This window comes from Caenorhabditis remanei, chromosome II, assembly GCF_010183535.1.
Source record: "Caenorhabditis remanei strain PX506 chromosome II, whole genome shotgun sequence".
Classification (NCBI taxonomy): Eukaryota; Metazoa; Nematoda; class Chromadorea; order Rhabditida; family Rhabditidae; genus Caenorhabditis; species Caenorhabditis remanei.
Genome location: NC_071329.1, coordinates 13,569,629 through 13,594,115, shown reverse-complemented (window position 1 = coordinate 13,594,115; position 24,487 = coordinate 13,569,629). Strand labels below are relative to the sequence as shown.

General features: G+C 38.5%; 7 protein-coding genes across 7 annotated transcripts; 5 read left to right on the top strand and 2 right to left on the bottom strand.

Annotated features, from left to right (window-relative positions):
* Nucleotides 1–3,517: 3,517 nt before the first annotated feature.
* Nucleotides 3,518–4,548, top strand: GCK72_006687 (uncharacterized protein; the record flags this gene model as incomplete). Its single annotated transcript, XM_053725742.1, has 4 exons — nucleotides 3,518–3,747; nucleotides 3,841–4,126; nucleotides 4,174–4,307; nucleotides 4,362–4,548. 4 exons carry the CDS (start codon nucleotides 3,518–3,520, stop codon nucleotides 4,546–4,548), a joined length of 837 nt encoding a protein of 278 aa, XP_053589936.1.
* Nucleotides 3,923–5,645, bottom strand: GCK72_006686 (uncharacterized protein; the record flags this gene model as incomplete). Its single annotated transcript, XM_053725741.1, has 4 exons — nucleotides 3,923–4,030; nucleotides 4,795–4,934; nucleotides 5,351–5,450; nucleotides 5,496–5,645. The coding sequence occupies 4 exons, from the start codon at nucleotides 5,643–5,645 to the stop codon at nucleotides 3,923–3,925; spliced, it is 498 nt and encodes a 165-aa protein (XP_053589935.1).
* A 668-nt stretch (nucleotides 5,646–6,313) lies between these two features.
* GCK72_006685 (uncharacterized protein) lies at nucleotides 6,314–6,633 on the bottom strand (the record flags this gene model as incomplete). Its single annotated transcript, XM_003109803.2, has 2 exons — nucleotides 6,314–6,439; nucleotides 6,487–6,633. 2 exons carry the CDS (start codon nucleotides 6,631–6,633, stop codon nucleotides 6,314–6,316), a joined length of 273 nt encoding a protein of 90 aa, XP_003109851.2.
* A 6,036-nt stretch (nucleotides 6,634–12,669) lies between these two features.
* GCK72_006684 (uncharacterized protein) lies at nucleotides 12,670–13,121 on the top strand (the record flags this gene model as incomplete). The annotated part of the gene is made up of 3 exons (XM_053725740.1): nucleotides 12,670–12,693; nucleotides 12,741–12,874; nucleotides 12,920–13,121. 3 exons carry the CDS (start codon nucleotides 12,670–12,672, stop codon nucleotides 13,119–13,121), a joined length of 360 nt encoding a protein of 119 aa, XP_053589934.1.
* Nucleotides 13,122–16,153: 3,032 nt separating this feature from the next.
* GCK72_006683 (uncharacterized protein) lies at nucleotides 16,154–16,501 on the top strand (the record flags this gene model as incomplete). Its single annotated transcript, XM_053725739.1, has 2 exons — nucleotides 16,154–16,237; nucleotides 16,283–16,501. The coding sequence occupies 2 exons, from the start codon at nucleotides 16,154–16,156 to the stop codon at nucleotides 16,499–16,501; spliced, it is 303 nt and encodes a 100-aa protein (XP_053589933.1).
* Nucleotides 16,502–17,750: 1,249 nt separating this feature from the next.
* On the top strand, nucleotides 17,751–18,524 carry GCK72_006682 (uncharacterized protein; the record flags this gene model as incomplete). Its single annotated transcript, XM_003110126.2, has 1 exon — nucleotides 17,751–18,524. One exon carries the CDS (start codon nucleotides 17,751–17,753, stop codon nucleotides 18,522–18,524), a length of 774 nt encoding a protein of 257 aa, XP_003110174.2.
* A 1,952-nt stretch (nucleotides 18,525–20,476) lies between these two features.
* Nucleotides 20,477–21,811, top strand: GCK72_006681 (uncharacterized protein; the record flags this gene model as incomplete). The annotated part of the gene is made up of 5 exons (XM_003110118.2): nucleotides 20,477–20,700; nucleotides 21,053–21,209; nucleotides 21,257–21,385; nucleotides 21,435–21,568; nucleotides 21,613–21,811. 5 exons carry the CDS (start codon nucleotides 20,477–20,479, stop codon nucleotides 21,809–21,811), a joined length of 843 nt encoding a protein of 280 aa, XP_003110166.2.
* Nucleotides 21,812–24,487: the final 2,676 nt, after the last annotated feature.

Here is a 24,487-nt window from a genome sequence, read left to right as displayed (position 1 = left end):
TCGGGTGGAGCTGCATTCTTTTCTCGGGCTTTGCACATACTACAGAAACTTCGTGATGAATTTCTCATCGATTGCGGCGCCGTTGACACCGCTGACTTCACCAAAAGTGGCATGGAGATGGACGTCGGAACAACAGGAAGCATTTGAGGAGTTGAAAAGGAGGATGACAAGTGCGCCGGTGTTGGCACAGCCAGATATAGAGGCGGCAAGAAGTTTCGAGAGACCGTTCTGTATTTTTACAGATGCGTCGGGGTATGGAATCGGAGCAGTACTAGCTCAAGTGGGATTGGACGGGAAGGTGCACCCTATTGCATTTGCGTCTAAGGCGTTGACTCCAGCTGAGAAGAACTATCACGTTAGTGATGAGGAAGCGTTGGCAGTATTATTTGCCACAAGAAGATTCAAACACTTCATTTTCGGGTGTCCGACTACGGTATTCACGGACCACCAACCATTGACAAGTCTGTTCAAAGGAAAGAAGTTGGCGGATAGATTGCTAAGATGGTCAATGGAGATGCAGGACTTTGCGTTAAATATTGTTTACCTGAAAGGAAAAGCTAATCCGGTAGCAGACGCACTGTCAAGAGGAGGGGCACAAGAAATTGAAGAGATGAAAGAAGTACATGAGCAAGCTAGGATGGAAGTGGTACGGGTGGTGAATGAGGTGTCGGTGGTGGAGAAAGAAGAGACGGCTAAACGCAGTTGGAAAGAGACGTTGGAGAAGGACGAGAAATGGAGGGGGATCATCAGAAAATTGGAGAAGGGGCAACAAGACGGGATGGTAGAAGTTCCAGGAGAAGGAAAAAGAGATCTCAGCGAGTTTATGATGGTTGGGGACGAGTTGATGTTGGTGACTAAGTATGGGGCGACACTGAAAGTGGTTCCAGAGGAGAAGCGTAAGGAAGTGTTCCAAGAGGCGCACGGGGGAATATTCGGAGGACACTGGAGTCCGGAGAAAGTCGGAGCAATGCTGGAAAAGAGGGTTTGGTGGCCGCGAATGAGGGCGTGGATTGGGAAATGGTCCAAGGAATGTCAACAATGTCTATGCAGTAATGCTAAACAGATATTGACAGCACCATTGACAGCAATAGAAACGAGTGAACCGCTGGAAATTGTGGCGCTTGATTTGTTGGATTTGGGAAGGAGCGCTCACGGGAATCGATATGTATTGACCATAGTCGATCTGTTCAGTAGATACGCGGGAGTGTGCGCGATTCCAGACAAGTCGGCTGAGACAGTGGCAAAGGCTTTTGTTGAGAATTGGTTGCTGAAAGAAGGAAGGGTCCCAAAGGCTATATTGACGGATCAGGGACTGGAGTTCGCGAATGCAACTTTCGAAAAAGTCGCAAAAATGTCGAATATTAAGCTCATAAGGACAAAAGGATACAACTCAAGGATGAATGGGGCAGTGGAAAGGTTCAACAGAACAATTCAGACGGTCTTGAAAAAGATTACAGTGATTCCAGCGGAGTGGGACGAGAAGCTGCCATATGCTGTTTTTGCATATAATTCATGTCGTCATGACGCAACGGGGGAAAGTCCACATTACTTGATGTACGGAAGGGATGCGAGAATTCCGATGAAGGCAGATGCGGAGGAATTGGTGGGACGCTATCAGGTTGACACGGATGAGTACAAGTTCAGACATGCGGAACAGATGAACAGTGCGCAGGAGGAGACGAGAGCTCACATAAAGAGGGAACAAGAGGACGCGAAACGATATTTCGATAAGAAGCACGGAGTGCACAAAATCAAATATCCAGTAGTGGGAGACAGGGTCCTTATAAAGAGTCCAGCGGAAAAGATAGGGACAAAGAATGCAAAGCTGCGAAATGAGTGGCAAGGGATGTATCGGGTGTTGAAAACAACAGAAAATTCAGCGGAGGTTATTCCAATTGTAGGAGGGAAAGAGACGATCTGGGTGCCATGGGAACATGTCAGGAAAGTGCCGATTGAGGTGCCAGAAATGAGTGTGAAGGCTAAAACAAGAAGAGGGAAACGAGGTGTTCGAGAGAGTGGGGAGAGCGGGGTTCATGAAATAGGAAACATAGAAATCAGTGTTGAAAACATGAATTCTTTCAGGAACTTCGTGATCAACGGATGCGACTGCAAATTTGGTCCGTGCCACGTGAAGCTGGATGAGCAGAGTTGCCGGACACTAGAGGAAGCCGCCAATTTATTGGTCATGCGTAACAAGCAGATACGTGGTGCTGATGGTCATATGATGATGCATTCGGCTATGGTGCGAAAGGAGGTGGGAGAGCCGGAAAAGGTGGAGGCACTCAAGATGTTCGCAAAGAAATGTTCAATGGTTGCGAAAGCAATCATGAATAGTACGATTCAAGAGAAGGAGTGGAAGGCTGCTGCTGAAGAAGTCAAGAAAGAAGTGGAGGAGCGATTGAAGCCAAAGAAGACGGTTATTCGCGAACCTGAGATACTCATTGGACCGAGAATGGGCATCAAAGGCAAGGGACTTCTGGAAATGAGAGAGGCGAATGCAGACGGATGGGTCGACAAGTATGATTTCGAACAAGTCCAAACGGCGGTGTTCCTGTTGACTCTGACCACGGACGAAGAAAAGAATAAAAGAACTGGAGACGTCATCGATAAACTCGCAAGAGAAGTCAAGGAATTGGTTGTCTGTCCATTTCGAATGGATTGTACTTTTGCCGAGGTTCCATTGGTGACTGAAACATGGAAGAGGACACTCATGACTTCCGCAAATGCCATATGGATTGAACCGATGAAAAGTGTGGGCGCAAAGCAAATGCCAATGATAACGACAGCGCCGGAACGTTTCAAGACTGCAAAGGAGTTGGCGGACTTCCTAGAAGCCGTGATGCCGAGCGGTGGAATCGTCGAGATGCTGAAGAAGGATCTGGAGAAGGAGCCACCATCGAAAAGAAGCCGACCGAGTCATCAGTGATCGGTCAGCAAAATAGCTAATTGTGTTTTGTTTGGTTTTACTAATATTGTGTTGAAGTAGAGTAGAATTTGTACGTCTCTTAAAGATTTGTTTATTAATGTTTGTTTGTTAGGGTGGGTTAACTGAGTTTAGGCTGGGCGGTGAGAAACACGCGGTGAAGAATGTAAGTCGTATTGGTGATTGCTCTCCAACCGGTCGGGGCCCGGTTTCTGTAAAGGGGGGGGAAGTTGCCAGTGGCAAGGTACCCCCATAACCCCTTATTCTTCGAGACATCACATCATATACGCAACGACACTCCGCTCATGTTCCGCTCGTCCACCGTAACCTCAGCGCGCCGATTTACGTGGGCGTGTAGTCCACGTGGATTATAAATTATTCTTGAGCCCGTTTGGCTAGCTTCAGTTAGTTTTCCGCGTTTTATCGCTGTTTTGATTGATTTTATCGTGTACAATTGTCGTGTCATTATTAATTCTTGCAATAAAGAGTATTTTATTGTAAGAAAGCGTGTTTTGTTGTCGTATTTCATAAGAAACCCGACCACCCCGTATTCGTACGAGGGCTACTCAATGGTTTGAAGGAATCATTGCAAAAATGTTCATTCTTCCATATCAAACTGGTGTAATTGTCATTGGAACTGATCCAAACCGCGAATATTATGGCTGGTGGACTGAGAAACAAAACGATATGGTTCTAGTTCAAAATTTTCAAAAAGTCATTCCATTATTTTGGTCCAGTTGGGTATTCTGGCACTACGTGTACTCTATGATATTCTCACTTGTTGCACTTGCTCTCGAGAGGTTTTGTGCTACTTATTTCATCGAGTGAGTCAGTTTTTTTTTGCTTCTGGAATCATACAACATCAATAAACAGCTGAATGAACTGAAACTAGAAAATGATAAATTAGATTTTTGCAGAGACTATGAAAACGTGCGACGTCGTTATATTCCGTACCTCCTAATTGTGTTCACTAATCTGATTACTATCCCATATTCATATCTAATCGTGAACAATATGATCCCCTTCTGGATTGCTTTTGCTCAATGTGTCGTCAATGGCTCTTTTGTATTTTTTGGATATCTGGCTTTCTGGAGGATCAATGTACATCTGAAGAATAGAATAGTGAAGAGGAGAATGAACAAAAAACAAGAATATTCTTTGACCAGGAAGTTTCAAATCGAAGAAAACATTCGAAGTTTCAAGGTAATCGAGTTTAATGTCTCAGAATTCAACCTTTGTTTTTTTTTCAGCTGGCGATCAAAATGGTGTTTGCAGCTGTAATCTATCTATCAATATCTCTAATAATCCTATTATGCTTGATATTTGAGCTTTTCCAAGGATACGAACATATATTTGTGCACATTTTCGATAATATTGTCTTAGCGTAAGTTTAGAATAGTGTAAACCATTTCTTATTCTCAGTCTTTTGAATTTTCAGAGCCGCTCTGATTCTGAGTTTGACCCTTCTTTCCTGCTCACCATCTTGGTCAGAAAGCTTCATAAGAGGACTTCCAATTATCGGAAGATATAGAAGTCCACGTGTTGGTCATTTCAATTTTCCTCCCGAAACTTCCATATCTGAATCTGATGTTTATTTCAAACAACTTAAACATGCTTGGTTGTAATTTATTATTTTAAAATCTATGAAACAATTTGTAGACTTGTAAATATTCCATAAGGAAACATTGTTGGCTTTTTGATGTTGACAAACACGGAACAGTAATTGGTGTCGTTGAAATAAACATAACTGATCAGTTGAGTCCAATCACTCGGGCTTACATAAGCACTGATAATGACTGTGTCCATTGTAGTGCTGATGTTTTGGGAAATCTGAAAATTTGAAAAGTTTTGGGAGAGACTGCAGAACGTACCTGCTGGATGATATCAGCCGTTTTGTAGCTAGCCATCGCAGATTGAATTAGTAATCTCTCTAGATTTGGATCAGCACAATGAGACAAGCAACCCTGTACAGTACTATCGGTGAATGAACAAGTTGTTGAGTTTTCTAGTCCTGGAAAATGCAGTTTTAGTTACGGAAAAGCCAGAGTTTGAGAGAGTCCAGAATCTATCTAGGGAGTGATTCCAAGATGGAGTTACGGGTCGAAATATATATCACTAAAACGGAAACTTTGCGTTGATTTCAAATCTATATTCTGTTTTTGCTCTATGATGTCCTGAAAAAAGTTATTTGCGGTTTGGTGGCTTTTCAGTGCAAAAATGAGCAGTTTCAAGACTCACAAAATTACGTTCATCTTAATTTCGAACTTTTTTGCGTTGTACGTGTGAGTACGCAAGTAGAAATAGTTTTCGTTTGATTATAAAATTTCAGAAAAAAGTGCGGTTTTCAAAAATGATGTATTTTCCGTTTTAGTGATATATTTCGACATGTAACTCCATCTCTACCCTAGTTACGCTCAAGTTCCTTACTAAAGCTATAATAATTCCATTCGGCAAGATTTGACGTGGCATTTAAATTTGCCAGCATTGGACGTGTGTAAATCCACTCCATATTGTTGGCGTCAGTTGGCTGAACAATTCAAAACTTCTCTCAAATTTATTCTATTACACTTACAATAATACAAAACGTGTCATTCTGATAGTCGATTGCAGGGAATGTTGCAGATTCCACGATATTCTCAAAAACCAGCCACGTGGTCGTTTCTGGGCAGCAGTAGAAAATTGGAATAATGAGAGAAAGAAATAATAGTGTTGAGTACTTCATTCTCTGTGTGAGAATAAGAAAAGAAATGTAGGTTTCTCGAGAAAATATTGTCTGTTAATGACATGATAACTGGGTGTATAATGGGTACTAAAAATAATCGTCACAGTCTTTGGTCGAAATTCGAAATGTCAAATTCTGGGTGGTGGCTGTGTAACCATACTCGAAACAGCGGCAACTACCTCTTTATAGTCTAACCTCAGAAGTTTCATGATAAGATTTTTATTTGAAAATCTATGATGGCATGGGAGCAAACTATACAACAAATTGTGCAGTTGCAAAAATGACATAAGGGAACATTGAAGGTCTTTTGACGTTTACAAATACTGAACAGAAATTGACGTCGTTGAAGTAATCGTAGCTGATCAATTGGTTCGGATCACTGGGGTCCACACGTGCACTGATAATCACTTTCGGCGATTTGGAGCCAATGTTTTGGGAAATCTGAAACATTCATCAAGAAACTCTACGAAAAACTCGTCAACCTGCTGAACTATCACATCCGTTTTGTAGCTTGAGATCGCAGACTGAATCATTATTTTCTCAAGATTTTTGTCGGTGCAGTGAGATAAACAACCCAGCAAAGTTTTATCGGAGAATGTACATGTAGAATTTGCGCCCGCTAAAAATTTAGATTTTAGAAAGATCTTTCTTACTAGTTAGAAAGATTTTTAATCGTTTTCTAATAAGTCCATACCAAAACTGTTGTAACCTAGTTGCTCAAAACTACCCTTCTCCTTGGGATCAGTTAATTTTGTGGTCATATACAAAGCCATTCCGTTTGTCATGTCTTTCGTCTGAAAGGGACATTCAATTATTGAATTACAAGACATCGAACACTCACAGAGACACAGAAAGTGTCATTTTGATAGTCGAATGCGGGGAGTGTTGATGAGTCATCTATGTTCTCCAGAATAACCCAGGTGTTCGTATTGTTACAGCAGTAGCACACGGGGAATAAGAACAGGAGGAAATAAAGAAAAACTTGCATTTTTCAGGTGGAAATAGAAAAGAAACTCAGATTTTCAATGGTTATATCAATGTTTTAAAGGAGGGAGCTGATAAGGAAAAGTTCATGGAATGATCTTTTAAATGATGCTGGAAGTTTTATTTCGGAAATGATGAATTTGATTTTATGGTTTTTTCCTGTTTGGTTTTGATATTGAAGTTTTGGCTCCCCATGGAAGAGCAATATTACCTAGTATTCAGGTTCAATTAAAAAGCTTCAAAATAGTTTCGCCATGTACGATAATAATGGACGGCACGTTTCAAGACTTAGCCTCAAAATAAAAATGACATCCCCCTGTACTTTTACCAGAGAACTTCGGTCAAGATCCAGACCATATCCCCATCACTAACTAGGAAACGCTGTAGGTGGGGTATGGAGTTACAAGTGATCTATATCATTGAAAAGCTGAAAACACGTTATCTAATAAAATGAGTTTTGTTTTCGCTGCGAACCTTTACAGCCCAAAAAGTTTAGGTTTGAAAATTTGAGGATATTTTCCCCGTGAACTAACGGTCACGCTTGATTTTTTGAGATTTCCGGCAGATTCAGTTCACATAAAGTTTCAAGTTGCAAGTTCTTCCCACGCCCTCCATCCTAACAAACTTTTTTTGAGTACGTGTGATTCAAAACTCTGAAAAAGAGATCTCTGACCTCCATACATCAGAACGAAAACTTGGTTCGTTTTGTTTCTATTCTCATTAATTTTTGATCTCGAACTCTTCATCCTTTCGAGTTCAATTTATCTCCTTTTCTATCAAAACATGTCTGCTTCCTTATTAGAAAAGAAACATCTTTTTCCATTTTTTCAGCCGTCAAGTTCCTAGTGACAAATTCTTAGAAAACGGATATGGATCAATGAAGTTCACAACACCTGCGATAGAGAGCTGGCACATAATTCTGAAATCACTTTTGATCGATTTCTTTTGTTTTGAAATTTCAAGATTAACCTCTGATTAGTAGACTTTGCTCCTAAAAAAGATCTGATAGTAGACAGGTGAATCCAAATTTCACTAAATTTTATCAGCCATAGATCTAAACGTTTCTGAATATGTTTTTCGTAGTGATGCCTTCTGAAAATAGGTTTTCAAAAAAATATTTTCAAAAAATCTAGCTTTATCATTGCTTTGCAGTTTTTGCTAGCTCCGTTTTCTTTTGCAAACCAGTGATTTTTTCTGATTCTGTTATGCTCTGCTCCCGGCTAACAACGTTTTATTTATTATGACTTTACCAATCCAAATTTTCATTCATTCTCTATTTTTCAGCTTCTTCTATATGATTATCCTAATTGAAAATGATAGAAGTACTATCTGGTTACCAATATATACAATCAACGGAAAATTAGACAATTTATATTTATTATTGGGAATTTTCGAAATGATTTCATACTGTATCACAGCTGTTTTAGTTCTGAAAACATGCCGAATTGTTTACAAATGTAAGAACTTTCATATCAATATGAATATTTTATTTATCGGATTATTGATCCAATGGTTCGAGGCGTTCTTGGCCAAAATTTTAGTGATTCCGTATCAAGTTGGTTTTCTGAAAATTGATGATTCTAAAACTGTATATATTAGTTGGTGGACATCAGAAATTGATGAAATGATACATGTCTCTAACTTCTTCACTATTCTCCCTCTATTCCTTCCTGGTTTATTAATTTGGCACTACGTTTACTCCATGTTCATTGGTGTGACATGTGTTTCAATCGAACGAGTTCTCGCAACTTATTACATTAGGTAATCGTAGTGTTTCGGAAGAGTGATCTCATGAGAATGCAAAAAATAAAACAAAAACCTTGCTCCCGGTGAGGCTCGAACTCACGACCTTCAGATTATGAGACTGACACAGGTAGTCCGCCACGGACGCAATATGGGCGATATATGGGCCGCGCGTGGACTCAGCACGAATTCGCTGAGGATTGTATGTGGTCCGTATACGGTCCGTTTTGAGTCCGCGCGCGGACGTTGTCGCTCGCACTGCCAGCCCTCTCCCTACTTTTTTTTCCGGTTGAGATTGTCATTTAACAAAGAAGAATTGAGATAAAATTACTATTTTATTAAAAGAAAGATAGAAGGAACAGTAAAAATGATAAAAATAAGAAGAAAACACAGCAAATTAGACTTAGAAATCAGAAGTTTGTCCGGCAGTCATGTCCTTGAAATCCATCGAATACCATTTGTCGTAGAAGCAGTTTTCAGTCGTTGACGTCTGTTTTCCCTTCGTATTTCTGAAAAGAAAATCAATTAATTGCGGAATAAAATATAATTGTTCAGTTATTTAACTTACTTTCGAAAATGGGTTCCTCCCTCCGGAAAAATACAGTGTTGTGCTTGGGAAGTGGCCAATTTTATCGAATTACCTCACTGAAAGAATTTTATTTTAATAGAAAATGCTGAATACTATTACAAACCTTTGAGAAAAGCGATGAATTGATTCCATATTGGCTGTCGCTGCTCTCTTTTTGGGATCATCGGACTGACTGAAAACACAATATTTTTCTGATCATTCACAGTAAAATGAGAGAATTTTTAACGAAAAATTTAATTAAGAGAAATTTCAATAGAGAAAAACATAAAGAAAAGCGAAACTTTCGAAAAAATAGGGAAAGAAACGTAAACGCTCCATAAATGATTAAAAAATTATCGTTATCCGAGAGAAGTCCGAGAGCTTCGGAAGAGCTACTGCATGCCGCGGCCGCGGCCAGCGCGCCCATATACGGTCCGCGCGCGGACGCCTGCCGCCCACTTCCACCTCTTTTCCCGAAGTCCACGCTGCGTCCATATACAGTCCGCAGCGGACCAAATTTCCGCTGCGGACTCTATGTGGACGGAAAATGGGACTGAATCCGCATGCGGTCCGCACGCCAACTACCTGTGTGACGCGCTGCCTACTGCGCTACGGAAGCGGCGAGTGAGCACTCTCTCCACAATATAGAAAACTTTGAAGTGAAAGAACTAGGTCACCATTTTATCAAATTGACAGAGACTACGAAAGAACACCAAGGACACACATTGGAATGGGATTACTGTGTTCTGTGCATTGTATCAGTTTTCCATTTGCATACTTGATGGTCAACAATCGTATTCCGTTTATCATTGCCGACTCGTTTTGCATTATTTGTGTAGTTTATGTTTGTGTGGTAAGAGATTCGAGAGGGGAATGATCAATGTCTCATGTTACATTTTCAGATATATTTTATACTTTGGTTAGTAAATGTGAAACTAGGAAAACGATTTTCAGTACCGGGCACTTATCGATTGGCTCAACAGTTTCAGGTTAAAGAAAATATGAGACATATTATGGTGGGAATTATTTCATTTTCGTTTATTAGCACGGTACACTTCTTACAACTGCGCTCCACCGAAATGCCCTTGAAAAATGTCTCTTTTTCTCTGAGTCTCTCAAATTCGCACCCAATTTTCTTCGGTTTCGGTAGAGCGCGATTGTAAGAAGTGTGCCGTGCTAATAGTTGATCTCTGGTGAATTTTTTAAAATTCTGTTTCAGCTAGCACGTAATATAATTTGTTGCGCAACATTTTTCGTCGCCATCGCCTGCTCTTTGCTCATGACAATTGTGCTCGATCTGCTACCAGTCTGGTTGAATAATCCAGTTGCGCATTGCATTGAAAACTGCATATTTTTGTATGGATCTAGAAGATTAGTTGGAAATAAAAATGACCAAAAATTTTCAGAAACCCATTACTCATTTGCACCGTAGCAATATTCAGTGTTCCTTCATGGAAGAAAGAGTTTATCAGATGGTTACCGATGGTCAGAAAACTGAGAAATGAGCATGTATTGAATCAGAATGTATTGAATCACGAGGATGAGACGAAAGAATATTTTCAGCAGTTGAAAAACGCGTGGTTGTGATTTGTAATAAATTTGATTTGTCCTTTTCTTGTTGCTATTTTGTCGCTAGACACGAAAGACTTGATGAAAAAATTCCGTTTGCCGCTTTTTTTCAATCTGCATATTTCTGGCAGAAGATTGATTTATGTTTTACTTTTCAGGTTGCAATGTCTACAAATCTGAATTTCCAGATTTCTGATCATCCAGATATCAGCTATTCGATTACTGTTTAATCCTTTTAATGATTTTAATATGTATCCTATAATTAATGATCTTTGGTTATTTTCAACACGAAAATGAGATATTCCATTTCTATAGAAATGTATACATTTGTCAATATTTTGAAACATCAGCTCATCTGACAAAATCAGAAGTCTCCTCTCTCTCTTCTCTCAACTCAAAAAGTTTTCCTTCCGCTCGACAACATTTTCAAAATCAAAGCCTGCAATTATTTAGTCCATATTGACAGCTGAAACCACTCTTCTCGACACTTTTTATTTATCGAATTTGATTCAATTTTTGAATTTTCGAAGTCTTCTCAAACCCAAAAAAAAAGAAAAATGATTTTCTTAGTGAATGGAACATATGAAATGTGGGTTGCCATTCCGATTATGAACAAGGCATTATACACTTCTTGGAAGTATCCATATGTCATGGCAGTTGATATTTCTATATTCTTTCTGACTCTTCTCCTAATTATTCGTGCATCTTCAATCATCAGAGCCTCCAAAATATTCCATATAAATCTCCGAGTTCTTCTAATTTTCCAACTTTGCCAATGGTTTGAAATTCTCGTTGCCCGATATTTTATGTTTCCCTACATCATCGGCTATCGATTTCTCGGTGATTCTCGAAAAATATATCATCATTTCTGGACTGAAAACGTGGAAGAAATGGTTCCTCTGACTGATGCCTTTGGGGAATGGCCTCTATTTCTCGGAGGGTTTTTGTATACACATCACTTTGCCTCTTGTATATTTTTCTTGTTTTCGGTGTCGGCGGAAAGGGCAATCGCGTCATTTTATTTGAGGTGAGGGATGGTTTTCAAGTATTTGATAGACCTATTGTCGAAATAAAAAAAGTGATACCCGGTGTTTGCGGACTTAGTGGAAAAATTATTAAAATTAGCATTAAGTCCGCAAACACCGGGTATCACTTTTTTTATTTCGACAATAGTTGTCTTTTAAATGAGAAATGTGATTGCGTAATCAAGAGAAAGATTAGTTCAGATAAAAAGCACCTGTTCTCAGTTTTCAAAAGTTAGAAACCGGAAAAAATGAGTTTGAATTGAAAGAAAATAGTTGACCGTGGTAACTGAAATTTTGCGATCAGATAGGAAAAATTGTCAAAATAAAATTTAAATCAACTTTTTTCCCATCAGATTTCAGTTTTAACTCATTTCTTAGTTTCTCATGTAACATGTACTCTTTCTGATATTTGAAAAGTACCGTTCAAAATTTAATCAACATTTATTGTTTTCAGTGGAAAATAACCAAATTTGACAATGTATTTCGGTGCCACCTGATTAAACTAAACTCAATTTTATATGGGTTGGACAGAACAAACATAGCACATAATTTTTGTAGTTGGCCATTTTTTGTAGAGACACTACCTTGAAAGTTACAGGCGTTTAAAGTTGTTTATCCCTGAAACCAACTAATTCATTGCATATTAGCGAAATTTTGGAGCTATTCACGTTGACAACCATAACTTTTTTTCGATTCCCACCGGTGATAAAACTTTTTCGTGTTTCTCCAATTTCCGGTTTCGAAATGTCCCGGATCCATTTACCAAAAATAGATTTCTGTACATCTCAAATGACTCTAATCATAAAACTTCAAGATCAAGAAACAAATTCCAAAAGCATTCAACCGAAACCTTCGCACCTCATCTCCTACTTTTTTCAGTGATTACGAGAAAAACACTCGTTCTTATATCTCTGTCATAATAATCACTGTTTCAATGATCTTCGCTTCTGGTTATTCACTTATTTTTGCATTTAATTTCTTCACATTTCTGGTCACTTTAATTCTAATTGCTCTTGTCACTGGTGCCTCGATCACTCTATATGTTGGAGTGTATTATTACAACACAAGAATCAAGAAAATGTCAGATAAAAATAAAGAAAAAGAAAAGTATACGTTGGCGAGACGATTTCAGACTATGGAGAACTTACGATCGTTGAAGGTTTGTCTAGACATTAAAGAGAATAAAAACTATTTTTGGAATTTCAGATGGCCAAATATGTTGTGACTACTCATGCAGTGTACGCTGCTCTCTGTGAAATATGTCTACTTTGTGTTTATTATGGAGTCGAATCCAAGTATTGGGAAATTTTTATTTATGTTATGGATTCAGTTGTCTCATAGTAAGTTCTAAAATTCAGGGAAGGTTCACAAGCATCATATTTCAGTAGCAACTTTGTCATTGTTCTCTCTGTAATATTTTCCGTACCAGCCTGGAAAAAATCGTTTCTCCGTCCATGTTTCGCATTCCGTCGAATGAAATCAGTGAAAGTTTCGATGACGATGACTGAAGAAGATAGGAATACTGAGGAGGACGCAAAGAAAATTTCATCTGTTTACTTTGAACAACTTGATAAAGCATGGACTTGAACTTTCGATGATTGAGTATAATTATTTTTTAATAAACAATAGTTGTTTTTAGTCTTATTCAATTCTATTTGATCTTTGGGGACATTTGGCAGGTGAAATAAAAATGAGTGACGGAGGGAGAAGGAAGAAGACAAAAGGACCACATAAAACTCAAGCCTACATAGAAATTTTGACTATTTCTGATAAAAATTTCGAAAAGGTCTGTGAAAAAAATTGTGCACATTTGTTGAATCCGGGCCGAGATTTCGCAAGTCCTCTGTAAATAAATTGGGATTCGTTTAACCTTTTGTACTGTTATCAGCTTGTACAGCTCAGCCCACTCTAACAAAAAACAGACATTACCTCATACAGTGCCGTGCAAAAGTATACGAACTTGAGCCATTTTCAATTGAAATTGTCCAACCATGAGAATGTGTTACGATATCCCTGATTATCCCACAAGTACTCCCCGCGTTGCGGCTACACGTCTCACCTAGCCAACTACTTCATCCTAAAGAACTGTGCCACATCGTTAGCTCTGCCCCTCTCCATCATCTTCTCTGACTCGCTCCAAACCTCAAAAGTGCCCGACTCGTGGAAACATGCGACGGTCATTCCAATACCAAAAAAAGGTTCCCTGTCTTCTCCAGAAAACTACAAACCCGTATCATTGACTGACCCCTTCGCTCGCCTATTCGAAAGAGTCATTTGTGAATACATTAAATTACATTTTGCACACAAATTCAGTCAAAATCAGCATGGTTTTATCGCCTACCGTTCATGCACAAGCTCATTAGTCCATTCCATATCTTGCTACAAATCTTCTCTCTCCAGTAATAACTCCCTTGACGTCATCTTCTTTGACTTCAAGAAAGCATTCGACAAGGTCAATCACAAACTTCTACTTCAAAAACTAGCGCTTTTTGGCATTCCTCACCTTTTTATTGAGTGGTTTTCTAATTTCCTTTCCGGCCGCACATTTTCCATAAAAATTGAAGACTTCACCGATACCTCTATTACTCAGATACCTTCCGGAGTTCCTCAAGGCTCAGTCTCTGGCCCTCTCCTCTTCCTCATATTTATAAACGATTTACTTCTTGATCTCGCACACATCCCTTCCCTACAGGTCTCTGCATTTGCCGATGACATAAAAATTTATTCCTCTAACCCTTTTGCGGTCCAAAAAGGCATAGATCTTATTGAAACCTGGGCATCCTCTAACTCTCTTCCTCTTGCCCATACCAAAACATCTCTCCTTCGACTTGGATCAAAAAACATTTCATTCCCCTACTTCATTGCTGGTCAACCTATCGAAACCTCCAAATCTGTTCGGGATCTCGGTCTTATCACAGATTCAACCTTGAAATTTAAATCCCACATCAACAAGACTATCGCTTCCGCCCTCCTACGTACTAAACAACTTCTGAAATCCTTCAAATCAACCTCTCCACAATTTTACATTTTCCTTTTCAATTGCTATGTTTTACCCATTATTGAATATTGTTCTGTAGTGTACTCACCCCCTCCTGCTTCTAAATTATCGTTATCGCTAGAAACTCCTCTCCGATTCTTCACCAGGAAAATCTTTCAACGATGTAACATAACTTATTCCTCCTATTCCGATCGTCTAGCCCAACTTAATCTTTTCTCATTGCGCCATCGTAGACTCAAAGCCCAACTTCTCCTTCTTTATAAATTTCTAAGCGGTACCTCATACTTCCCTCACCTAGATTCGTACATCCGGTTTTCCTCCTCCACCCGTCGCCCTATGAATCTTATTTGTATTAAACCCAAGTGCTCTGACTTTTTTTCTCACACCATCCCCATCTGGAATGCCATTACCTCCCAAACTTCATATTTTCTCTCTCCTTCCGAGTTCTATACCCTAATCTCATCCAGTATTACACGCTATTAGAGCTTATTCTTTACTCCCAAACCACCTTTCCCGCACTACCATCTTTCTATTTATACCCCTCATACCGGTCATTCTTTCATTTGTTGCCCCACATCTCTCACTTTAACCCACCCTTTGAATGGTCTCGTGAGGGACTCATTCTCAGCCTCTCGCCCCATTTACTGATGATTTTCGATAGAATAAATACAAATACAAATACAAAGTAAAATTTTTATGGATCATACAGTTGAAAAGTAGAGCTTCATTTTTGTAGTTGACAACTTTTTTGTACGGACACTCCCTAGAGAGTTATGGTCATTTTAAGACGAGAGCTCAAAAATCCCACTATTTTGCACTGGAAGTGTTCGATGGCGGGGCAATCAGGGATACCGTAACACCCTCTCAAAGTTGGACAATTTCAACTGAAAACAGCCAAAGCTCGTATACTTTTGCACGGCACTGTAACTTCCCAAAACGGTTGATCTACCTACGTTCAAATCCATAAATATCCCGAATGAGCGAACACATCGGTTTCCCAAAGAACAATGCAACGACACGTCTGGGAATGTGCAAAATCTTGCCTGTAGGCCCCCTTCATAATTGTACTCTTGTGCACACTCTGTCCAAAGATCAATAAAAATGGTGAATAATGAAAAACTTGTATATTTTTTGAAAGACAGTTGGAAATTCTTCATCAACCCTATTTACTTTATTTTAAAACATGCCTGTAACTACACTTCTATGTTTCGATTCTTTTCCAATGTTATTTTTTGGCATTTGATGCCGATATTAGTTTTTCGACTTCCGTTTATATTCCATGAAGTGAAGGTTAATGCTCAAGCGTTATGTCTCGTAAACGCAGTTCTGATTGTTTTCATTTTTTTTGAAACTCTTCGGGTAAAGTCAGATGAACAATTCCTTACTGATATCAAATTCGGATTAATAGGAGTGGTTTCATGTCTTTTCATTCTTCTGATGTCTGTATTTGCGATAGGACACGTAGACTCAACAGTAAGTACCTCCCTCAGCTGTTCAATTATTCTGTGAGTTTCAGATCTTGTGCTACATTTATCATCCTACCATCTCTATCATTTTCTTTTTTATGGGCGCATTTGTCAGTTATTTTTCTGATTCATACATACAACCACCATATGAAAAAATGCCGTACGCTGCATGCAATGGATACGTTTGGGCTCTCGGAATCATTCATTTCATAGTATTTGGTGTTGCCACAATAATAACGGTAAGTATGATATTCTGTATTCGTAATTCAACATACTTGCTTCAGTTTCATTGGCTTGAATGCCTCTGCATTCTTAATTTGTCATTTTTCTTCTCAGTTGATTTATATTGTGCATGTAGTATCAATTCATATATGATTCGGCGTCATCAACATTATAAATGGGAACGGAGTCCGGAAGAAGGAATCATTCAACATATAACTATTCGAAAAAGAAACAATGTTGCTGCAGAGAGTATTCCAGATCCAATTCCTTTCGAAACTTGAAGTATATTGACGAAAACAGATTTAATGATTTTTACGGAGGAGGACGCAAAGAAAATTTCATCTGTTTACTATGAACAACTTGATAAAGCATGGACTTGAACTTTCGATGATTGAGTACAATTATTTTTCAATAAACAATAGTTGTTTTTAGTTTCATTCTATTCGATTTCATCTTTGAGAACAGGTGGCAGGTGAAATAAAAATGAGTGACGGAGGGAGAAAGAAGAAGAGAAAAGGTTCACATCTGTCAAGGACAAGGGAGAGAAGATGAGAGAGGCGGATTTCGGAAACGAATTGGAAAAAAGAAAACGGGGAAGATGGATTTTACCAGGTTGAGAACCCAGAATACATAATTAGCTAGTGTGGGAAAAAAGTTTTAAAGTTTTATGCACTTTTCAAAAATTAAATTTTTTGAAAATGAAAACCGACAGAATATTCAACTGGGCCACACCAGAGGTCGGAAATTCCGGGCCGGGCCAGGCCGACTGAAAAACTTTCCTTACAATCAGTAGAAATTTGAAATTTTTCGAAAAATTTTATTAAAAATGCGCGATTTCTGTGAAATTTTTTAAGAAAGTAGAATTTTCGACTATATTTTTGAATATCGATAAAAACTGAAGCGTAATATAGAATTTTGAATATTTTTTATAAAATTTTCAAAAAGTTTTGAAACAATTTCAGAAAAAATAGTGCACATTTTTTGAATTCGGCCCGGAATTTCCCAACCCAGGTCCATACTGAAAACAACTTTCCCGCAAGTTTCCCATTTTGATTTGATCTTGATCTTGATAGAATCGGAGAAACTTCGCACGAGGAAAGCAAGTCAAAAGGATGATTATCATTCTGGCTAGAATAATTACTTTTCCTCTCTCTCTCTCTCTCTCTCTCGAGAAGAAGAAGAAGAAGAAGAAGAAGAAGAAGAAGACGAAGAAGAAGACGAAGAAGAAGAAATTTTGCAAGAGCTGGAACCAACAGCATTCCTGACAATCCGTTTGTAATATGGAAGAACTTTGAGCCCACATCTATCTGCAATCTAAGAATAACTGTCTCCTAATTTCAGATCTGAAACTCAATACGTCATTCTAGTTCAAAATCTACACTCTACTAAATCCAAATCTCTATTTTGCCATTAGCAGTCTTTCAACAGGTGATAATTTATATTTTTGTTGGCCAAACCAAACCTCCTGCCCTCTATTTTTCTCTCGGAATTCATCTCCCATTTTATTTAATTTTTCTAAAAGTTTTTATCATGATATTCTCAATAAACAAGGGCGAATACACAATATGGCTTCCAATCTACACACTAAACGACAATACCTATGACAGTGTTTTCTATCGTGGTCTTCTGATTATCGAGTTGTTTCTTTCAATTGTCACGTTTCTGGTAATTGCAACGACTGCTTATATAATCATCACAACAAGAGCATTCCACACGAATATGAATTCTCTATTTGCATATTTTGTATTGAGTTGGATATCATCTGCAATCGGAAGATCCATGTTGACTCCTTATCTGATTGGCTCTTGGAAAGCTGGAAATATTTCAAATGATTATAGATCTTGGTGGACAGATGACGTTGAGGAAATGACACCAATTAACTCTATCCGAGAAGCATGGCCTCTGTTTGTTGGAGGATTTTTCACTTGGTACTATATGTTTGTGATGACAACTTGTCTATTTGCAATGTCAATTGAAAGAGTATTCGCATGTTATTTCATTGGAAACTACGAGAACACTTCGAGACTTTATCTTTTATTTTTTCTATTTCTATTCCATCAGTTCATCATTCTCACCGTACTGTATCTAGTATTCTTTAATCGTATCAATTTTGTAACAACCGTAACTTTCTTCCTGATTCTCAATGTGGTTGCAATGTTTTTATTCTATGGAAATCGGCAGTATAACTTGAAAATTATAAGAAAATTCAAGAGAGAACCACTGGAAAGTGGGAAGCATCACACATTGCCAGTGAGATTTCAAGCAAAGGAAAATGTCAGAGTTTTCAATGTGAGTGGATGGTGAGACTAAATAGGAACGCGTTTCCAGAAGCACTGAAAACAATATTAGTGATACTTTTGAACTGAGGTACAGATTTACTACAAAAAACTGTATCGATTTCCGGTTAACCTACAGTACTCCTCAAAAGTTATCAAGTTTGGCTATTTTCAGTTGAAATTGTCCAAATTTGGCAGAGTATTTCGGTGTCACCAGATTATCCGACAAATTTTATTTTGTAAGTGCTGAACAGAACAAAAATATCACATCATTTTTGTAGTTGACCTTTTTTTTTGTAAGGACACTATCTTTAAAGTTTGAGGTCATCAAAGTCATTTCTCCCTGAAACAAACTAATTTGGAGCTTTTCACTTTGACAACCTGTAACTCTCAAGATAGTCTCGCTACAAAAAATTGTTAATTACAAAAATAATTAGCTAGTTTTACTCTGTCCAACCCATACCAGATAAAATTCGTCGGACAATCGGGTGACACCGAAAAACACTTTCAAAGTTGTTTTTTTTAACTGAAAACAGCAAAAAATGATCCTTTTGGTTTACATCTAATTTGAGTCATAGTGTTGCAAGACTGTTTCATTTTCTATTTCTCAATCAAAACCATTTTCAGCTAACAGTTCGAGTATTTGTCGTTGGTTTTGTTCTAATCCTATCCGCCCTTTCACTGGTAATCGTAATAACGTTCAAATGTGTTCCTTCCTTCAACACATTTCTCACATACTGCTTCGAAAACATTGTCCATCTGTGAGTCATCTTCTATGTACCCTATTCAAGGTGGTCACATGACTATAGTCTGTCCTGCGGTCAGCGGCGGCGGCTTTGTTCTTTTCCACCTTTATTGTGTAGTGCTTTAATTGGAAAACATTTTTAAAAAAGTGTTCATGAACAAGATAGCTAATTAAATAATAAATGCTGGCGAAAAGTTAAATCACTTTCTGATTGATTACATGGTCCCTTTTATGGTTATGCGGGAAGACATCAAAGACTACCCTTGTTACCGTATTATATTTCGGCTGTCTTTGAAGATATTAAAATTTTTTCAACTGAAGAAATATTCTATGATTATCAAGCTATATTTTGTCAGTTGAAAGCTTTTTGATATTACGTTTGGGAACCGAGATATATCGCGGCGAACAGGTACCGCTAGGCGCACCTCTATTGCAGGTTCTACGGTAGATCAAGTTCTAACATAATTATCGTTTCAGAAATCCTCTCATAATGTGTCCCGTACTTATCTTCTCTGTGAGCACTTGGAGCAAAGCCCTTCTTCATTCCCGTCTTCCAATGATTGACAAAATCACAAAAATCACTTTCATTGATCGTCATTCGGTCCTTCCAAATCAGACGCAACAACAAGAAACGGAAACTTATTTCTCGCAACTTCACAGCGTCTGGGAAAAGAGACCGAGTAGTTGATGTTTTATTTTTATGTATAAAACAAATAAATTATGATTTTTCTGATGTTTGAATGCTGAGAGGTTCAGGTGAAACAGGAATTCGCTAGACGAATAGATGAGTTCAAAATTCAAAAAAGTCAGAATCGAAGAGATTGTACTACGGGAGCTACTGTAATTAACAATATCAGACATTTCTTGGCCCATTAGATCTTAATAATCCACGTTTTCCCTCTTCAAATTATTTCACCAACAGCTGAAATTTCCCAATTTTCCCATTATTCTCTTTCCAGCAAGAAAACATTTAGCACCACTTCATCATGATTTTCAACGTGAATAATTTAGAATTTACTATTTGGATTCCTGTATTCATATTAAATGATGAAAGCTATAAGTCTAATTTTTACAAAGGGTTACTAATTATTGAGCTAGTTCTATCCATAATTGCTCTATTATTCACTGTCGTCACAGTTTATATCATTGTTACTACAAAAGCTTTCCACTCGAATTTGAATTCATTGGTAGCATTTATATTGTCCAGTTGGGTATTATCTCTAATCGGGAGATCAATGTTGACTCCGTATCTGATCGGAATGTGGAAAGCTGGTGACGTGTCAAGTGACGTTCAATTCTGGTGGACAGATGACGTGGCAGTGATGCCAGAAATTCGTTCAATCAGGGAAGAATGGCCATTGTTTTTAAGGGGATTTATGACGTGGTATTACATGTTTATATTGATCACTTGGTTTTTTATTATGGCACTCGAGAGAACATGTGCCAGTCGATTTATTCTGTGAGTACAAACAAAGTACTACACTTGTGAAAGCCCGAGCCTTTTTCGAATTTTTTTGCAAAAAAGTCAGGTTTTTGACTATAATTCAGAATTAGAAGAAACTCTGAAAAATATCACATTTTCGAAGAAAACTTGGAAAAAAGTCTTTTTTTTTTGAAGCCGGACCTTCCGGCCGGGCCGGGATTTCAAAAATTTTCCCTTGACAAGTATGGTAAACACTGTGATCAAAACAGATGTGGTTCAAGTTTTAAAAAGGGATTTCTAACATAACCGTTCGGTTAGTAACAACAAAAATGGAAAATGGGATCCTGGGCCACCATGCCATCAATTTTTCATAAATTCAAATTTCCAGAGATTACGAGCAAACTTCTCGTTATCACATATTCTGGCTTCTATTCGTCTCTCAACACATCACAGTTTGGATAATGCTTTGGTTCGTATTCCTGAATCACATTAACTTTTATTTATGCTTTCTATTCACCGTATCGGTCAATGGCTCTGCTGTCCTGGTAAGCTTTTTTTTTCAATTTTTCAAATGATACCAATTTTTCTTCAGGTGCTGTATCTGAACCGTCGTTACAATATGGCTCTAATCAAAAAGTTCGAACGGAATACCAAAATGAGCATCAAAATCTACACACTTCCTGCTCGATTTCAAGCAAAAGAGAATGTGAAGGCGTTTGATGTGACTCTTTTTTTTACTTCTGTTTCTCCTTAAAACTTTCCATTTTCAGTTAATGTTTCGAATCGTGGTCGTTGGCTTCTTTCTCATTTTTTCCGGTCTTTTATGTCTCGTATTCGTCAACTACAAATGGCTTCCTTCTTGCGGAACTTTATTTCTTTTTTGCTTCGAAAATTTGGTTCACCTGTAAGTTTACACTGAATATCATCTTACCCAATTACTATTTCCAGAAACCCACTCATCGTGTGTCCAGTTCTGATTCTATCAGTTAGTCAGTGGAGCAACGCAATATCTCATTCAAAGATTCCAGTTCTTCGTTCAATGAGTCTCCGACCGAAAACTCTTCCAGGTCCAAATATAAGTCAAGAACAGGAAACAGACTTATATTTTACACAATTGAATACTTCTTGGGAACGGGAAATTAGTTAATTTTGAATAAAGTGTTTTATTTTAATTTCTGAAGTTTTATTTTTGCGTTAGATCATTGTGGACACCAGGGAGTCTCAAGTGGTGGGCTCCAAGGCGACGAGTTTTCGAATCGAAATTGTATTTGTTTATGATTTTGTTCAGCGTACACGTTGACGTTGTTTTTCTGTACATGATCTGTGACGTAGTGTGTAATCGGATGCTTATCAAATACGCACATACAGATTATGAAATGTTTCATACATCTTTCATTTTCAATGGAATTCTAGATACTAATCAGAAAAGTTCATGTTTTGTATTCTGAAAGTTGAAAGTACAGTAGAGTCCTTAGCTGAAGGACACCCAAAGTCAATGAGCATTTTCTGAATTATTCGAATTTTCATCATTCTGACCTTGCAAAGCCTTACTAACGGCAACTTCTCTGAAACTGAAAAATGAAAACTTTGCGGGGTCATAACTTGAGACACAAAAACATTTTATTGGTTTTTATGACAAGCTGAAACTTTTGTTGCAGAGCAGGGTCTTTGGAGTAAAACACAATCAGAGACTAGGAGATCCTACCGGTACTCAATTAGCGCTCGAAATGGGACACGTTGGTCCCGCCCGTCCCGAATAGTCATAAAACGGTTAAAAATGAACTTATTTTCTTGAAGCTTTGGAAATCGCGTCTCCAGCTTTGTCATCAGGCGCTGTGAAAGGTTGCCTTCTCTCCGACATAAATTGACTGTTTTCCAAAATGACCGGAAAAGTAGGACGCCCGATTTCGAGCGCTAGAATCAAGTACACAGTAGTCATATTTATAGTGTTATGTTTTTTTTTTCATTTTGAACTATTCTTGTTCATTGAGAGACTTTGAAGAACCCATGGAATACCCCCGATTAATCATGACGTCATACTCGGCAGTGCATTTGATGAACCCTAAAGTGCGTCGTCCTCATCTGTCTTCTCCTGCGCATGTCCCGTTTAAACAAATGAACACTCTTCTCCCCCCCCCAACAGCGGACACATCAGAGGGCTCAATGAGGGTTACGGTAGGTTAGTGCGGGAGAGTAGAAAAAAAGGTAATAAGTATGTGCAGAGAGGATGGGCATGTCGAGAGCATAAGGTGATAGAGGAGTCATCAAGCATGGGAATAAATTATTCAAAAGTGGGGACTTTTTGGAGAATGGGGGAAACCGGAAGAAGGAATATCCGAAAAATTAAGAAAAGTTTCTTTCAGGTTTCAGTCTTTCACAACTATTTGAAAACCGGGAATATGATCTGCAATGTTCTGAATGTTTCTGTTTCAGAGTCCGCACAATCTGTAATAAATCTGAAATCACTTTGAGAAAAATCGCAAAAATTTCACTGCACTGTCTTCCTGGGCACTTTCTTCCAAATTTCACTTATCCTGTCAACTGTCAGATGCATGTTTGTTTTTGGGACATACACCAACAATTAGATGTGTCCCTTACTTTAATAGAGCTAATTAGACTCTCTCTTTGGTTTTCCCTGACTCCAGATATCTTCAAATTGCTATCAGAATTGAGAAGCGAGGTTATGCTCCCAGCGGGACAGTCTCCTTGCAAGCAAACAGAGGCACCCTGCTGATCTAGAACATTCTATGAGTCATCGTCACGAGGTTATGATTGCGTATTGCTTATTAATCGGCTGAATTTTTATTTCGAAATAGTATTTAGAAATGGTGATTTGTCTTGATATGCTTTCTGGATACCGTAAGAAACTGTATTATAACGGCACCCCATTTATACTCAGAATTCATGAATACGATTATCCTGGTGTTTTTTCTTGGTTCTGGTTAGAAACAGCGTGCTAAGTAACTTCTAGATCAACAAATAGAACGTCCAAAAAGGTTTTTCCGTTTAACTTTAATGAGTTTCTGAAATCAAACAATGTCTCTGGGAGGCAGTAGAAAAATATAACAACGTGCCGTTATAATACAGTCTTCACGGTCCCTTGAAAATCTGAACTGTGTCGTTCAATCAATATGTAATCAATGGCTACTTTTTTTGACAAGCGATGATGAATCACCAATTGTTTACTTTCTTCATCTCACCGAGGTCACTGAGGGAGCCATGCGGGGACCCCATAAACCTTGGCAACCAGCCAGCTTCTTCTCTTTCATCTCACTCGCTCTCCATTTCTCTCATTTCACCCTTACAATTCCCATACATTCCAATACCAATTCCATCTCTCTTTCTCGCTTTTTTTCTATTCCTATTCCCCTTCATCTCCACACTCAGTGCCTTCACTTTCTGCCTCTTTTTGACGACGCCCCGCCCTCTCTCCAATCGTTGACTGCGGCGTCTACACAGGCCTCGAAGAGAGTGCGGGGCCTGTGAGAAATATCGAATGGGAACAAGAGGGCACAGGCCATCAGAATGTAAAGGAAGGCAGAAGACTGCGCTGTGAGTGTCGGGTGAGCGCGCACACGCACAAGCCACTCTTCGACGTTTATTGATTCGTTGTGTAAAGGAATTGGCCAGCGCAATATCACTTTTCTCCCCCCATCGTTTTCATAGAACTGGGAGTTCTTGTCAGATCTTTTTTGAATTCAATTTTTGGGAAGATGGTCGCTAAGGTCCCTTCACTCTCAGTCATCTCACTAATTGACCTAATTGGTAGCAGGTGTCAGATCTCTAATCTCCAAATGACATTTTCCAAAAAAGACTGAGCAAG